The sequence below is a fragment of the Ursus americanus genome, chromosome 14, assembly GCF_024610735.1.
Source record: "Ursus americanus isolate L20-20 chromosome 14, mUrsAme1.1.p, whole genome shotgun sequence".
NCBI classification, from domain to species: Eukaryota; Metazoa; Chordata; class Mammalia; order Carnivora; family Ursidae; genus Ursus; species Ursus americanus.
In genome coordinates, this window is record NC_142140.1 from 52,988,298 (window position 1) to 53,005,711 (window position 17,414).

Below are 17,414 nucleotides of genomic sequence, written 5' to 3' on the forward strand. Positions count from 1 at the left end.
GTAAAAGATTTTAAAGCCAGGAATGAGACCTGGTTGGATTTGGGCAAGGGCCAGAGCCTCTGGCTATAACATGGAAGACCCTCGAGTTGGGAGAGTGAAGGCATAAAGACAGGATCACCTCGGGAGTTGGCAAGGCCTGAGGCAAAGTGGTGGCAGCCAGAGGCCTAGCAGGACTAACATTTGGGGAATGGAAGGAGTGAACCTCTCATTGTCTGGGGTCTGAGGTCCTTAACAAGGACAGCTGTCTCCTTCCCCACCTCCTCCTGGAATTCTGAACCAGGCAGGAAAGCAGAGATGACAGAAGGGGTGTGGGGCTCTGAGACTTTTGGGGAGACACAAACGAGACATGTTTCAACACCATTTCCAAACACTTGCTGTCACCAAGCAAAAGGCTGAAAGCAGGAGCAGGCTAGAAGATTACGCCAGTTGTGTTCTGAGGTGTGCAAAGCTGTGTGTGTGTGGACGTGAATTCATGCCTTTCTTATGTGTGAATGAAAGAGGCCACAGGGCCCCTTGTGAAAGGACACTTAAGTTTCACTTGGTTTGTGTTTTGTTTCTGTTTTCTTTTGGGCTTGTGTTTCTTAGCCTTTCTGCTGGAAAGTTCCATCATTTTTACCTGCTGCAGATCATATAGGAACTCATATATTTGAATTCATATATTTGAGTACATTTTCTTCTTGACGTAAAACATATCTACGGAGAGGCACGCAGATCGTAAAGGTGCAGCTTGATAAATTGTCTTGAAGTGACATGGTGATACCAGCACCAGGTAAAGAAACAGAGCTTTTCACATATCCGGAAGTACCCCCTCATGCTCCTTCTAGTTACCACCTGCTCCCCAAGAGATCCCCGCTAAGCTAACATCTCTCACCATGCACGGGTTTGGCCAGCTTTGTCATTTAATGAAGCCATGAGGTATGTAGTTTTGGGCCCCGCTTGTCTCGCTGAACATTATGCTTGTAAGATGCCACTGTATGACTGTTTTGTGGTCCTTGCCTGTTTTCATCCCTTTATGGCATTCCATGGTGTGACGATACCATGATCTATTCGTTCTGTTGCTGGGCATGTGGGTTGGTGAAGTTTGCTGCTGACACAAACAGTGCTGATAGGAATATTCTGACACTCTGTCTCGTTCGCATTTCTGTTGGGTGTTAGCGAATACTGACTCATGGCATTGGGTCGTAGCTGGGTTAGATTTCTGCAAGCCTCTGGTCACATTTTTGTTGACCAAACAATATGCCACTTAGTTTTCTGTATGTTTCTGCTTAAAAAACACCTTATTTATTGTATATTGTTGGTTGATTAACAGCAAACTCATGGCCGAAGGCACTGCAACTCAGGCCTGAATGACGCTTACTGGCAAGATGGTTTTTCTCCAAAGACACGCCACAGCCTGCTTGTACTTCCAAACACTACACAGCAGTTAGCACTGTGCTCGGGGGCCACTTAAAATAGTGAAATCACTAATAAAAAGCACATGCAAAAAATGTGAAAACCTTGGCACCAGATAACCAGTGAAAAAGACGCTTAATTACGGTTATAAGAGCTGAAACTAGAAGGCAGAGTATGGATGTGTGGGGCCTCAGCTGGGAACCTGCGAGTTGGTGACTCCAATTTTTTTTGCCACTGCATGCATATCCACGCATGACCACGAAAGCCCCATGAGTATTGATTTTGGGGTTACAAATAAATCGTAGTGAGTGGGCGAGTTTGCCAATACGGAATCGGCAAATAATGAGACTCCGCGTGTACACCGAGGAGCAGAATTGCTGAGTCGTAGGGGAGAAATATATTGAGATTTAGGAGATAGCCAGTCTCCCAAAGTCTCGAAGACTCTTCAGTTTCTCCATCTACGCACCCACCGGTCGTATTTGAGCATTCCAGCTGCTCCACGTCGTCACCAGCCCTTTGGTGGTGTCTCTCCTTTTTCCTTTAGATATTCTGGTGGTGTGTCGTGGTAGCGTGTTTTGGATTTAATTTACATTTCCTGATGATTAATATTAAATACCTTTGCCCATGTTTACTGCCCACTCAGTGTTCCCTTTTGTGAAATGCTCTATTCTGCTGCCTGCCTTTTTCTTACTGATTTGTAGGAATATATGTATGCCAGTGTATCCAGATTTTATATCTGCATCTGTATCTATCTATACAGATCGTACATAGATTAAATAAGATATGAGTTCTCTGTTGGACATAAGGATTGCAAATATCTGCTCCCACTCTGTGGCTTGCCTTTTTATTCTCTTAATGGAGACTTTGATCAATAGAACTTCTTAATTTTAATGTAGTTCAAATAATATTTTTCCCCTTTTAAGGGTAGTGCTTGTTAGTGTCCTGTTTTAGAAATCTTTGCCTACCCTCAGAGTAATGAAGATGTTCTTCTGTATTTTCTTCTAAAAGATTTATTGTTTACCTTTCACATTTAGATGTATGGTCCATCTGGAATTGATTTTTGCATAGGATATGAGGTAGGGATCAACATTTATTCTTTCCCCTGTGAATAGTTGCAGTTGACCCAGCACCATGTATGCTCTGGAGCCTGACCGTCTGGGATAGTATCCTGGGGGCCTTCAGGAAATTTCTTAGCAGCTCTGTGCCTCTGTTTCCTCATTTTAAAGATGGGAATTGTAATCCTGTCTACTTCTACTCAGTGATAGTCTGCGGGTTAAGTGAGTTATTACATGTCCATTGCTGCAAATGATACCTAGTATGGGATAGGTACTCAGTAAACCTTAACAACCATGGTTATTATTTCTGACAGTTGTCAACTTTTTCCCTCTGGAGAATTTTCAGGTCAGGGAAAAAAGCATTTCTTTCCATGGCTCCTGGTCCTGGGGCATTCAGGTTGCGCTAACAGAATACCATGGACTGAGTGGCTTGTAAACAATAGACGTGTATTTCTCACAGTTCTGGAGGCTGGGATGTCCAAGATCAAAGTGCTGGCAGATAGGGTGTTTTCTCACTGTTCTCTTACATTCTGGAAGGGAGACAGCTCTCCCAGCTCTCTTTTATCAGGACACTAATCCATTCATGAGGGTGGGGTCATCCTCATGACCTGATCATCTTCCAAAGGCTTCATCTCCAAATACCCTTACATGGAGATTTGGTTTCAACATAGGAATTTGGGGGGGGGGGACACAAACATTCAACCTAAGGCACTCCCCAACACAATGCTTAGAGTGATAATGGTGATGGAGAAGAAGGGATACTTTCTTGGTCTTGGGGCACCTGGCTGGCTCGGCTGGAGGAGCGTGTGACCCTTGATCTCAGGGTCAGGAGTTTGAGCCCCGCAGGGGGTGTAGATATTATTTAAATAAATAAATATTAGGGGCCCCTGGGTGGCGCAGTTGGTTAAGCATCCGACTTGGTTTCGGCTCAGGTCATGATCTCAGGGTTGTGAGATCAAGCCCCGCATCAGGCTCCTAGCTCAGCGTGGAGTCTGCTTAAGACTCTCTCTCCCTCTTCCCCTCCCCACCTCTCAAAAATAAATAAATAAATCTTTAAAAAATAAATATATAAAAAAAGAAGGAATACTTTCTGGAGACATTTCTGCATCAAGATCAGCGTGCTCTGGTGCTGGTTTGGATGGAGTAGGGAAGGAGAAGGAGGGTGAGGGGGGCATAGTCTGTAGTTTCTACCCGAGGGTACATTTGGGCCAGGACCAGGGGAAGGCAAGCAAGGAAACCAGGGCACAAAATTTAAGGACTCATTCTCACATCGGAGCAATTGCAGGGCACCTCAGGGGAGGGGGCTGGAAGGGAAAATTTAAGAATGCCCCCCTTAACAGTTTTGTTGAGGTATAATTTACATGCCATAAAATCTACCTGTTTAAGTGTGCAATTCAGTGACTTAAAAAGTCACGTAAAAAGTAAATTTGCAGAATTGTGCAAACATCACCCCAATCCAGCTTTAGGACATTTCCATCACCCCCAGAAGATCCCTTATACCCATTTTGCAGTCCATCCCCACACCCACCCTCAGTTCCAGGCAATCACTAATCTAATTTCTAATCACCAATCTAGTCTCTATTGGTTTGCCTTTTCTGGACATTTTGTGTAGATGGAATCATACAAAAGGTGGCTTTTAAAAAAAATTTTATTTATCTGAGAGAGAGAGAGAGAAGGCAGGAGGTGCGGGAGGGGCAAAGGGCAAGGTAGAAGGAGAAGCAGACACCCCGCTGAGCAGGGTGCCCAATGTGGGGCTCGAACCCAGGACCCTGGGATCATGACCTGAGCGGAAGGCAGATGCTTAACTGACTGAACCACCCAGGTGCCCCAAAATGTGGCCTTTTGTATCTGGTTTCTTTCACTTAGCCAAATATTCTCAAGGTTCATCATGTTATAGTGTATATCTGCAGTTTGTTCCTTTTTATTGCTGAGTAACATTCGTCCCTTGTATGGATGTATCACAATTTGTTTATCCATTCACTAGTTGATGGGCTTCTAGATGGTTTCATTCATGATGAAAAAATGTTGGCAGGAGTAGTCACATACAAGTCTTGGAATGGACATAGTTCTCTCGGGTACATGGAATTGTTGGGTCTTAGGGTAAGTTTCTGTTTAACTTTTTTTTAATGATTTATTTATTTATTTACTTATTTATTTTAGAGAGAGAGTGGGAGGAGCGGTGAGGGAGAGGGAAGAGGGAAAGAATCTCAAGCAGACTTCACGCTAAGTTCATGACCCTAAGATCATGACTTGAGCCAAAACCAAGAGTCAAATGCTCAACCATGTGAGCCACCCAGGTGCCCCTGTTTAACTTTTTAAGAAAGGGCTAAATTGTTTCTCGAAGTGGTTGCAACATTTTATATTTCCACTAGCAATAGGTTCCCATTTCTCTAAATCATCATCACACTGTCTGTCTTTCTGATTGGGGTTGTTCTGGTGGGCATCATGTGCTGTGAGTCCTGTGGAACCCAAGTGGGAATGTCCAAGGAGCAGATGGGCATAGGGGTCTGAACTGCAGCTGGAGATCTGAGCTGTAGATATACCTTTGGGAGCCTCAGCTGTAGATTCATTTAGTCACTTAATCAACGTTTTTTGAGCACCTACTATGTGCCAAGCACTGTTCTAAGCCCTGAGGTTTCAGTTGTGAAAAATACAGCCATGTAGGTACCCTTGTGAACTTGAAAGTCTAGTGGAGGAGACAGACCATAAACAAATAAAAGTAATGTCACATGGGGATAAATGCTGTTCAAGAAAATAGAGCAGAGTAAGGGACAGAGAGTGGTGGGGGCTGGTATCGTCAGTGAAGTGGCCAGGGAAGGTCCTTCAGACGTCATGGCGATATCATTCAGAGTTCAGTTAGGGAAACAAACCACTCTAGGTGTTTCAAAGAGAGGGAATTTAATACAGGGAGTTGGTTAAGTGTAAGATGGAAGAGTTGAGAAGCCAAACTGATAGGATGATGAGGGAATCCAGCAATGAATCACAACACAAAGCCACTTGAGGGACCTGACAAATGGGTGTCGTGATGAGGAGGGGGCTCTTGTGTGGGAGCTGGGACCATAGAGGGATGTAGCCACCATCAGAACACACCACAGTCCCAAGCAGAAAGAGCGGGGAGGAATACCCTAGCTTCTCCCTTCCTTCCCACTCTCCAGTCTCCTTCCAGTGCCTCCCATTGGATCAGCCTCCCATTGTGTAAGGGAACCTGGGAAATGTAGTTTTCTGGAGAAAGGTAGGGCATGCTTCTGACCTACACAATGATAAAGCAGAGATATAAATGAAGTAAAGGAACAGCTATATGTGTATCTGTGGTAATAGTTCTGGGGGGTGCCTGGGTGGCTCAGTCTGTTAAGCATCTAGCTCTTGATTTCGGCTCAGGTCATGATCACAGGGTCCTGGGATGGAACCCTGCATTGGGCTCAGCATTCAGTGGGGAGTCCCCTAGAGGATTCTCTCACTCTCTCTCTGCCCCTCTCCCCACTCACATGCACCCTCTCTCTCTCTCTCAAATTAATAATCATAAAAAAAAATAGTGTTCTGGGGCAACACTCTCGGGCTCCCTCCCTCTTCGGGAGCTTTGTACTATCATTTTACTATTGCTCAATAAACTTTGCTTTGCTGCCCACCAAAAACAAACAAACAAACAAACAAACAAACAAACAAACAAACAAACTGTGTTCTGGGTAGAGTGGACAGCAATACACGGCACATACTAAGGTCCTGGGGTGGGAGTGTGCCAGACAGAAGCAAAACTTTGGGAGTGGGTATGATGGTCCAGGCACAGTACAGAGAATGAGACGAGTGGGGACCCAGAACAAAACCCTGTGAGACAGAGACATTTCGGGAGAAGGTAGGAGACAGTGATGATGCAGCCAGAGAGGTGGGAGCGGAACTAGGAAATGATACGGTGTCTGTGAAATCAAAAGAGAAATTACTTTCAAGAAAGAGGGAATAATCCATGAAGACTAACCTGTGGGATTACTAAATGAGGGCTCATGTGAGGCTGTGGGATGGGCAAATTGGAAGGTCACTGCTGCCTTTGGTGAGAGGAGTTTGGAAGCATTCAGGAGGTAGGAGGTGAGGCAGTAGAGACAGCAAATGGAGTTGTGAGTGTAGACCAGCCCTTGGAGGAACTTGACTGGAAGAAGTTAGGGCCGTTTCCCATAGCACCAATGGTGAGAGAGTGAGAGAGTATCAGTGGGTTCCAAATTCTCTAGGCTGGGAGACCTTGGAGCCCAGTGATATTGGAGTCCGAAATCAGACAGACCTGGCTGAAAATCCTGAGCCCCTATTTACCTACTGGGTCACCTTGAGTTGGTCCCCTCTCCCCCCTGAGCCCAGTTTCCTCACCTGCAAATAGGGATGTTGCTGTCCTTTTCATGGCAGGTTGCAGCTGGTGCTCAGCCAGCACATTTGCAAAGTGTTCAGCACTTGTAAATGCAAGCTGTAGTACAAGGAGGCAAGGACACATCTCATTTTTCAAAGCTTATCATCAGTCACAAATAATAACAATGGCAGCCACTATTTATGAAATGCTTAGCGTGTCCCAGACACTCTGCAAAGTACTTTATAAGCACATCACCCACTCCCCCAGACACACACGCTCTCCCAGCTCACTCTGCTCCAACCACATTGGCCTGTTCCTTGAATACTTATGTTCCTGCCTCAGGGCCTTTGCACTTGCTGTTCTCTTTGTAACTCTTCCCTCAGATATCCAAATGGCTCCCTCCCTCACCTTCTTCAGGTCTCTGCCCAAATATCACTCATCCTGACTACAGTCTGGATGCCCCTTCCTCTCCATAGCCCATGTATTTTACTTTTCCCCCTCCTCCCCCTCCTACCTCTTGTCTTCTTGCTCCATATGATGTTCAGCTCCTCAAAGGCATTTTTATCTGTTGTTCACAGTGCGTTGCACATAGTAGATGTTCAATAATTCTTTAACTTGATTCTCAGGACACCTGAGCCCTTTTCACATATTAGGTACATGGGTCCTCACAACAGCCCACATTGCAGATGAGGAAACTGAGGCAGAGAGGTCTTTGCTGGGGGTCACCAGGGGTCAGCACCTGCCTCTCGTTGTTAAGCTCAGAAAAAAGGGCAGTTCAAGACCCCTACCGCCGTGTTCAGTGCTTCTCCCTCGGCGAGCCCTCGGCTAGCGGCCACGGTCGGGAAAGGCCTGAGTCATTGCCGCCTCCAGACGGCGGCGGCCGCGGGCTGCGGGCGGCTGCGGCGGCGGCCGGGGCGGCGGCGCGAGGTGATGCGGGGACGCCGGGAGGGGGCGTGAGTGCAGGGAAAACAGAGGAAATTAAAACCCGCCGGGCGCTCCTCCCGGCCGCCTGGCCGCCCCCGCCGCCGGCTGGTGCGTGGGTGGGTGGGGGCCTCTCTGTACTACCCCTCCGCGGAAGGGTCGGACCCCCGAGCCCTGGGGCCCCGGGAAAGGTCCGAAGTGTCAGTTCCCCGCCCCCACCCCAAGTTCGAGTTGTGAGTGGAGACCCGCCTGGGACTAGTCTGCAAAAGGCTGGCCTCTCTGTCTCGGCCGCCCCGGATTACGATGCGCCCCTCGGTGTAGTGGGAAATCCTCCCGGCTGTCCGGGTGACCCCCCCCCCCCCCACTGCCGCACCGTCATCCAAACAGTCGCGTCTACTGGCTTTAGATCCGCTACTCTGGGCTTCCCTGGTCCCGAAACCACCGAGGGGTCCCCAGAGTGGTATCAGGGAAGCCCCTTCCCCTAGGGAAAGGAGACCCTGTGCTGCCCGGTTCAGGGGCGCGCACAGGTCTCGCCCCCACGGCCCCCGACGCCTGCGCTCCCGGGTCCAGAGAGCCGGGGTCGGTGTCCTAAACGTAGGAGGGTGGGGGCTTGCGACTCCGGCCCCCTGCCACCTTCGGGTGGTCCGCGTGCAGCGGCCGCCCACTGAGCCTGGTGGGGGGGGTGTCGAGAGCCTAGGGCTCCGAAAGGGGCTGTGCGCCGAGGGTGGCCCGGGAGTGCAGGGGGGGGGGGCTGGGGGGGCGGGAACACCGCTGGGGGCGGGGCTGGGAATGCCGCGGCGGTGGGGGGTGGGGCAGGTGGGGAACGCCGCCGTAGGGGGGCCCTTACCCGGGGGGGGCGGTCCTGGCGGGGCGGCGGTGGGGCCTGGGGAGGGGGGGCAGTCTGGGTGCCCCCCGCCCCCTCCGGGCTCCGGGCCGGAGCCGTGACGTCACGGCGGCTGGAAGTGCCCGGCGCGGAAGCGCGGGAGGGGGTGGGGGGGCCGAGCTGGCGCTTTATAAGCGGAGCCCGCCAGGAGCGCCGAGCCGCAGCCCGCGTCCGCGAGCCCCCCGGCCGGCCCCGGCCCCGGCCCCCAGCTCGCGCTCGCGCCCGCGCCCCCGGGGCGGCTGGGTGGCGAGGGACCGAGCGCCAGGCGGCGGGCCGGAGAAGGGACGCGCGGCGGGTGGCCGCGGGGCATGAGGCGGGGGCGCGATGTCGGTGCCGCTGCTCAAGATCGGGGCCGTGCTGAGCACCATGGCCATGGTCACCAACTGGATGTCGCAGACGCTGCCCTCGCTCGTGGGGCTCAACGGCACCGTGTCCCGCGCGGGCTCCTCCGAGAAAATCGTGAGTGGCCGCCGCGCGGGGGGCACTCCCGGGGGGCGTGGTGCCCGCGCAGCCGCCGCCGCAGCCCCCGGGGGCCCCCGCCCCCCAGCTTCCCTGCGCGCCGGGCCGGGGAGCGCCCTCCCGGGGCTGGGGGCTGGACGCGGAGGAGCCCCGGGACCCCGACCCCCCCTCCCCCGCGGCCGCGCCGTTTATTCTTGTTATTATTATTACTGCTTCTCATTATTAGTGAGCAGTGTGCGAGTGGCAACAATGTACGAGGCTCGCTCGGCTCCCGGCGCAGGCGGCAAGGGCTGCGCAACTGAGCCGGGTCCGGCCGAGTGGGGCGGAGCGGGAGGGTAGATTCGGGGGGCTGGGAGGGACCTTGCCTCTGAATGGGGGAGCCCCGGGGTCTCCACCTTCAGGATCGCTGTCTGTCTGTGTATCTCTGAGTGGTCCCGTCTCCTTCTCTGTCTTTTTCTCTCCGTCTCTATTCTTTCTCCTCTGGTTTGCTTCTCTCTGTTCCTCCCCGTCTTTGTCTCTATCTCTGTTGCACTGTCTCTGACTTTGTATCTCTTTTTGTCTTTTCCTCTTCCCTGCACCCCCCCACCCGCGCCCCAGCATCTCCTGCCCGGTTACCTGCTTCACCATGTGCCGAATATTTATTCCCAGAACTCGCTCTCTCTAGGAGGCAGATGGCTGTCAAGACTGGGGCAGGGGCGAGGGCTGGCACTGCCCCCAGAAGCACGGGATTGCCCCTTCCCTCATCCCATCCCATCCACCTCTATCCCCGTCATCCTCCAGCTTCCCTTGCCACAGAGCTTTTTTGGGGAGGGGGCAGGGAGACTCAATCGTGATCAGTAACGGCGTTCCTGGTGTCCTGGGGAGAGGGGAGAAAGCAGCCTCCACTGCAAACTTCCCTCCGTTTCCTCCGGATGTGGCCCTCCCCTCCCATCTTTTCCACTTTTCAATCTGTTTGTGGGACTCCTCCCAATAGGTGGAACTGGGGATGATGCATGGAGCTCCCTCTCCTGCTCAGTGTTTCCCCAACTTCACCAGCTCCCCTGTTCAGCCCCCAGTGGCCACCACTTCTTTCTTTTTCCCTGGTGAAAGAAAAGAAGTCTTTGCTCCCAAAGGTTGAAGGCAAGTTGGGGGGAGGGGTTGCCAAGCACTGTGCCCAGGCTTTGTCCCACCCGCGGTAGGGGGGGCACAGTGGTATTGGGCTTGGCACTGGTGAGGGCTTTCAGTCCAAATTCTCAGACTTGAAGCTAATGTGTGAAACAATGTCTTTCTGTGTGTCTGTCACATCGAGTGATATTTGAGTATATCCTGGTGTGTTTATCTAGGCATGAGTTTTGGTATGTGAATATGGGGTTGGGTGTGAATTGAGGGAGAAAGTTTATGAGCTTTGCCAACATGAGGGTCCAAGTGTATCTTCCTGTGTGTGAAGGTGTGTCCCAGAATGAGTGTGAGTGTGTCCCTGAGTGAGTGTCTGGGTGTGGATGTGTCTAAGTATATATCTGCAGTTTTGTGTCCCTGACGGTGGGCTTGTGTGTGTTACATGATTGCATGTGCACGTATGAGTTTGTACACATGAGTCGGTGACAGCCTTCTTGCTCTTGCCTTCTGAGGGGGAAGAGAGATGGTGTCTCATTGAAATCAGAAGCTACATTCCCCTCCCCCACCCTCACAGAGTGTGAGTCTGTGTAGATGTGTGCATGTAATATGTATAGCATATGGTGTGTGGGGAAGGTGTACATAAGTGTGGAAGAGTATGGCTCTGAGTTATGATTTTGTCTGTGCCAATATGTATGTGTGTGTTTGTGTGCATGTAAGTGTAGACGTGTATGTCTTTAGAAGTGTGTGCATATGTGTGTATCTATGAATGGTGTGTGTGCCTACCTTGTATGCATGTGGGTGGATTCCCATATGAACCATTTGTTTTCTGTAAGTGTGTGTACATGTACGTGTACCCAAACAGAACTGGTCTCCATTCTGACCCATCTATAGCTAATAGGACCACAATCTAGTGCTTCCATGAAATTACCTGTTGAAAGCTAGTATTTCTCCCATCCCTGCTCCCCATCCCATCCCTCAGTCTCACTAAGCCTTGTACAAGAACTCTGTGGAGTGAGATGCCAGGAGACTTAGGATAGGACCTGAAGGGGAGCCATCAAAAGACAGTGCTCTAGAAAGGGTTTTGGGAATCTGGTAGACCAAGGTTGTAATCCACTCTCCCCCATCTTGCTCTATGACTTGCTCTTGACTCTGGGTGCCGGTGAGTTCACCACTCTGAGCTGTGGTTTCCTCATATATAAAATGGGATGATAATCCTACCTCACAGAACTCTTGTGGGTAGCAGAGATCTATAGTCCAGCTCCCCATCCATCCATCCATCCATCCACCCATCCATCCATCTCTTTATCCTCCCATACATCTCTCCATCCACCTGTCTCTTCAGCCAGCCATTATCCATCATCTGTCTCTCCATCTCTCCTTCCTTCCATGCATCTATCCCTCCATCTGTCTATCCGTGTATCCACTCATCCCTCTATCCATCCATCCATCTATCATCCAGCCATCTCTTCATCTATCCTCTATATATCCATCCTTCCATCCATTTTGTTTATTTGGCAAAACTATTGATTGCCTCTCTGTGTCAAACATGTTTATGCTTAAAAGCTCCAGCTCGGTGCCTGACATAGTAGATGCTCGGTTAGTGATAGGACTCTAAGTCATATATATCTGGGTTTGAATTCTGGCCCTGCACTTTACTAGCAGTGTGCCCTTGGGGAAATTATTTAATCTCTCTAAGCTTCAATATCTTCATTAGTCAAGGAGAGTTTAGAGTCCCCATTAGACTGTGGGATCCATGAGGAACCACAGAGGACATCTGTGTTTTGCTCATTATTAAACCATAAGGCCTGACGTATAGTAAGCTTACAATAAATATTTGTCAAGTGACTGAACCAACAATCATATCTTCATAAGGATTCATGGATTCCACCTTCAAATGGAAACAAATGGCTGGGAGCATAGTAGGTGTTCAGTAAGGAGGAATTGCTTTATTTGCCATAGTAGCCGAGCACATGGTAGGCACAGAATAAATATTTGTCAAGTGTCAAAAATTGAGAATCCACCTTCCTGGGTGCCTGGCTGGCTCAGTCAGTGGACATGCAACTCTTGATCTTGGAGTTGTGAGTTCAAACCAAATGTTGGGTGTAGAGATTACTTAAAAATAAAATCCTAAAAAAAAAAAAAAAGAAAAAGAAAAAAAGAATCTACCTTCCTGATGGTTGGGTTGAACAAATGGAAGTTACTAGGCACATCTGAGGTGCTCGTAAGAAGGAGCTGTAGAAAAGTGTAGAGCATCAATATGGGTTAACAGAGGTTTGGGGACCCACGTAGCAAGAATTCCCAGCCATGAGGCAGAAGATTGGTTTGACTTAATAAAGGGACTCACTGCTGGGGTGGGGGTGAGCCCAGACCCTCTGGCCATTCTTGTCTCAGGCTTGCCCTCCTGAATACGATCTATAGAAGCAGCTTAGCATTCTAAGAGTGGTGTTACAGGCCATCTCTGGAAAGGAACAGGGAGGAAGCTTCCACCACTACTACCTTTGGCCAACTCTCAGCCATAAACCATCCCTGTGGGATGGGAGCCTTCAGGGGAATGGCTCCTCACCTGGGTGTCATAAATCCACAACCAGACTAAGAGCTGTCAGCCCCTTGCCAGTGGCTGCTGTCATTACAGCGATTGAGGAGAATTACCTGCACCTTATATGTTATGTCCTTGCCCATCCACTCACGCTTCCTTAAGGGCTGGGAAGAGGAAGGGGAGATGAACAAGAGGTATTCTGTTTGGAGAGGACCCTTTTCCTCATGGGAGGATTGGGGGGGTGGGTCTAAGCAGCTATCCACAAAAGGGCCCTTTGAGGATTTCCTGCAAAGAACCAAAGCTCAGATTTCTTGTCTTTTCTTGACAGTTTCCTGGGGAGAAAGGCATGAGAGACTCTGTATCAGTCAAGAGAGGTCAAGGTACACAAGGTACCTTGTGGTTTAACACAACACAGGTTCATTTCATTTCTCCCTTGCGCTATATATCCATTGTTGGCTGGAGAACTTTGTCCATCGTAGTCATTCAGGGATTCAGGAGGATGGAGGCTGTGTGGTGACATGATCACTGAAACAGAAAAAGGAAAGGCACAGCAAATCCTCCATCAGTTCCTAAAGCTCAACCCTGGAATGTTACTTAGGTCACATTTCATTGGTCAACACAAATCACATGGCATGCCTAACCTTAAAGAGGGTGAGAAGTGTGGTCCTACCATGACCTGAACGGAGAGGAGTGGCCAAATATTGGTGAACAGCCCTCAATAGCACCCCACTCTGCTGATCCCTCCCCCTCTTATCCTAAGTAACGAGAATTCTCTTGGAGGGTATCTCCACTTGTTCATTCATTCATTTATTTAACAAGTACTTATTGAACATTTACTTTGTGCTGGGCAGTATTCTGGGTGCCAGGGACATAATAGTGAACAAAACGGACAGATGTCCTTGTCCTCTGGGAACTGACATTCTAGGTCAGGGATCGGGAGAAATAAATAACTGTATAGATAAATCTATAATAGTTTAGATGGTGATGCATGCACTACGAAGAAGCATAAGAGCAGTGTAAGGGGAGTGGAGAGTGATGGGGGGATTATTTTAGATTGAGTGGCCCCTCCGAGCAGGTGACATTTGAGCAGAGATCTGAGGGAAGCAAGAGAGGGCTCGTATCTAAAGGAAGAGAGTTACAAATAGAAGGAAGAGCAAGTGCAAAGGCCCTGAGGTGGGAATGTGCCTGTAATGTTGGAGAAACAGTGAGGAAACCAGTGGCCGAAGCAGAGTGAGCTAAGGGGGGAAGCAGTTGGAGATGAGGGCAGGGAGGTGGCAGGGGAGCTGCATCATGCTCAGGGATGGGGGAAGCTTGTAGGGATTTTATTTTATATTTTTTGAAAGATTTTATTTATTTATTTGACACTGAGAGAGAGAGAGAGAACCCAGTCAGGAGGAGTGACGGTCAGAGGGAGAGGGAGAAGCAGGCTCCCTGCTGAGCAGGGAGCCCGATGCAGGGCAATGCGGGACTCGATGCAGGGCTCGATCTCAGGATCCTGAGATCATGACCTGAGGTGAAGACAGGCACTTAACCAACTGAGCCACAAGGTGCCCCTTTGTAGGGATTTTAGATTTAACTTGTAACTCCTCATGCTGTCCATTCCTCCTTGCGTTTTTAACCTTCTAATATACTCTGCATAGTCTGCTTATTTATCTTGTTGTCTGATTCACCGCCCGCCCTCGTGCCCCGTATAATGTCAGCTCCACGAGGACAGGGATTTTTAAAAAATTTTATTGCCTGTTGAAGCCCTAGTGCCTACTGTAGGGCCTAGCAATAGTAAGAGTTCAATAAATACTTGTTAAGTGAATAAATGGAATTCCAGGAAGGGTTCTGAGCAGAAGAGGGACAGGACTTGGCTCAGGTGTTCAGTTTCCCTGTGGCCCCTGTGAGGAGGGCAGACTATGGGGGATGAGGGCAGGAGCCAGAAGGCCAGGGAGGAGGCCACTGCACTGGTCCAGGTGAGTGATGATGGGGGCTGGACCAAGGTAGGGGCCAAGGGGGTGGAGAAAAGTAGGCATATTGTGGATTTGACCCCCACCTACCATATTTACTTGCTCCTAAGTTGTGGACTTCCAGCTGCTGTTCAAACACTTCAGAGTGTGAGGAGACATTTACTGAGCACCTACTTTGTCCGGGGAAGGGTCCTGGGCTATGGGACTTAGAGATGAGTAACATGCCTGACTTCAATCAGGTTGCAGTCTCGTCAGCAGTACTTGTGACACGACATGGTATGTGCAGTAATAAGGATATTTCTGGAGTGTTACAGGGGTGCAGGGAAGGACACCGAAACCAGCCAGGGTACAGCAGAGGTGTCCTGGAGGTGGCGGTATCACACTGGGTCTTACGGTTGAGAAGGAATTGGCAGGCGAACACAGAGCAAGACGGAACAGTGTGAACAAAGGCTCAGAGGCAAGGGGCATCCTGGTGAGCACGGAGAGACCAAGCAATTCAGAGTTCCTAGAGATTTGTGTGCCATTCTGGGAGGAGCGTGGAAATGGCCTGAGCAGCCAGAAGGGTCCATGTCACGAAGGGATTTGGCCCGAGGTGTCTGCACATCATTCTGAGTGTCAAAGGATGGGAGATTTGGAGGGCTTTGGAGCAGAAAAGGAATATGAAGTTGCCTGTTGCATTTTTTAAAAAGATTTGTTTCTTTATTTTAGAGAAATAGAGAGAGCATGAGTGGGAGGGGCAGAGGGAGAGGGAGAGGGAGAGAGAATCCAAAGCAGTCTCTGCACTGAGTGTGGAGCCTGACACAGGGCTCGATCTCATGACCCTGAGATCACAACCTGAGCTGAAACCAAGAGTTGGCCCTCAACTGACTGTGCCCCCCAGGTGCCCCTGCCTGTTGCATTTTTAAAGAGACCTCTAGTTGTTAGGAAATCCTTCTAGATTGTGAGTGTGAAATTTCCTCCTTTGAACTTTTGCCTGCCTCACTTGAACAAAATCTAAACTCCTGACTCTGGTCCAACTCATTAAGCCTCAGTTTCTTTATCCATGAAATGGGAATAATGGTGGAATATTCCATATCACACTGTGCTTAGCAGTGTACCTGACATGTGGAAGGTGCCTATAAAGGTTAGCTATTGCAATTATTATTGTTATTATTATTACAAGACTCTACCTGCCTGAGTCTCAGGTCTTGGACCACTCTTCCATCCCTCTTCTTGTTCCCGCTCCTGGAACTTTGCATTTGCTGTGCCATCCTCCGGGAACCTCCTCTAGCCTGCTGCTTCTTACCATTCAGGTCCCAACTCACATGTCACCTCCTCAGAGAGACCTCCTTTGACCACCCCAGCTAGAATGTCCCCACACTGTTATTTGGACCTGTTCTATTTTCTGCCCAGTGCTTATAATTATCTGAAATCATCTTGGTAATTATTTGCCACCAACAGAATAGAAGTGCCATGCAAGCACTTTGTCCCTTTTGTTTATTATTGGGATCTTCTCCTTTAGGGCAGTAGGTATGTCCTGAATAGTCTCAGTTCTTTCTGCCCCCATAAGACTACTGCCCCTTCCTCCTCCTGATGGCACCTCTGACCTTAATGAGTATTTCTTTGATTCCTGAATCTTTTCCTATGGATCAGAATTGTCTGTTTCTTTTCTTTTTTTTCTTTTTCTTTTTTTTTCAGATTTATTTATTTATTTTGAGAGAGAGAGAGAGAGAGAAAGCAGGAGGAGGGTCAGAGGGAGAGGGAGAGGGAGAGAGAATCTCGAGCAGATTCCCCATTGAGCATGGAGCCTGATGTGGGGCTCAATGTGGGGCTGGATCTCATGACCCTGGGATCATAACCAGAGCCGAAATCAAGAGTTGAATGCTTAGCCAACTGAGCCACCTAGGCATCCCAGAAGCATCTGTTTCTTAAAGCTTTTTTTTCATGTGCCCTTGTTTTTCAATGCTTCTCTGTTTGAACGGCTGTCTGACGAATGTGCACTTTGCCAACTTCCCACATTAAGGCATGGAGTAGTCTTGCCACCAGAGAGCAGAGTCATTCCCAACTAGGAATCATTGAGTGCCTCCATATGCCAAGTCCTGTGCTAGAGACTGGGAATAGAGCAGTGAACAAGGGAGACTGTCTCTTCCCTCTTAAAACTTCATAGGGAGACACAGTGAATGTGGAATTGTGCAAATGGCTATATAATCACAGTTTGGTAGGGATCAGGAAGGAGAAGATACAGAGCCATGATGGCATGTAATTGGGAAGGGGTGGTCAGGGAAGGCTTCCCTGAAGAGGTGACATTTGCCCTGAAACATGAAGTTTGAGTAAGAGTTGGGCAGAGACAGAGCTGGTAAGGTGGAGGGAGAGAGGCCAAGAGAACAGAGTGTGTAAAGGTGTTGGGGTGGGTTGGCAGGTAGTGTGTCTGAGGAGCTGGTGAGGTAGGCAGCAGCCTGAGCCCATGTGTGTTCTGACCACCGCCCTAGACCTCATCCACCCCAAGTTTGATGCCAACTTAAGGAATGGCTTGAGGTGCAGCCTTTGTCTCTACTGTCAGCACCATGGACAGCCATTAAGGGTCTAGGCCATAGGGCCACTTGAGTGTGGCTAAAACTGTCTTCTTCCTCTTCCAGAGGGAAGCTCTGGTTTCTGCCTCTTGGTGTCTTTCATTCTCCCAGCATCCTTCTCCCCTCTGACTCTGGATGGCTGACGTCTCTTTGTGAAGCATCAGTGGGGAGCAGCCACAAAGCTGGGCAAGGAAGAAAAGCAGCCATCTGGGGGAGGCCCAGGCGCTTTGAGAGAGTTTGATGTG

The 17,414-nt window shown here is 49.5% G+C and overlaps 1 protein-coding gene across 2 annotated transcripts in view; it reads left to right on the forward strand.

The window, feature by feature from the left end:
- Nucleotides 1-17,414, forward strand: part of OLFM2 (olfactomedin 2) — a 59,723-nt gene that overhangs the window by 7,347 nt on the left and 34,962 nt on the right. The window contains exon 1 of one of the 2 annotated variants that reach the window (XM_045774437.2): nucleotides 8,840-9,037. The exons of the other annotated variant lie outside the window; for it this stretch is intronic. Coding sequence (XP_045630393.1) covers nucleotides 8,903-9,037 — 135 coding nt within the window. The 5' untranslated portion in view covers nucleotides 8,840-8,902. Of the gene's footprint in view, nucleotides 1-8,839; nucleotides 9,038-17,414 lie in introns of those variants that run through there. 2 annotated transcript variants of the gene reach the window in all.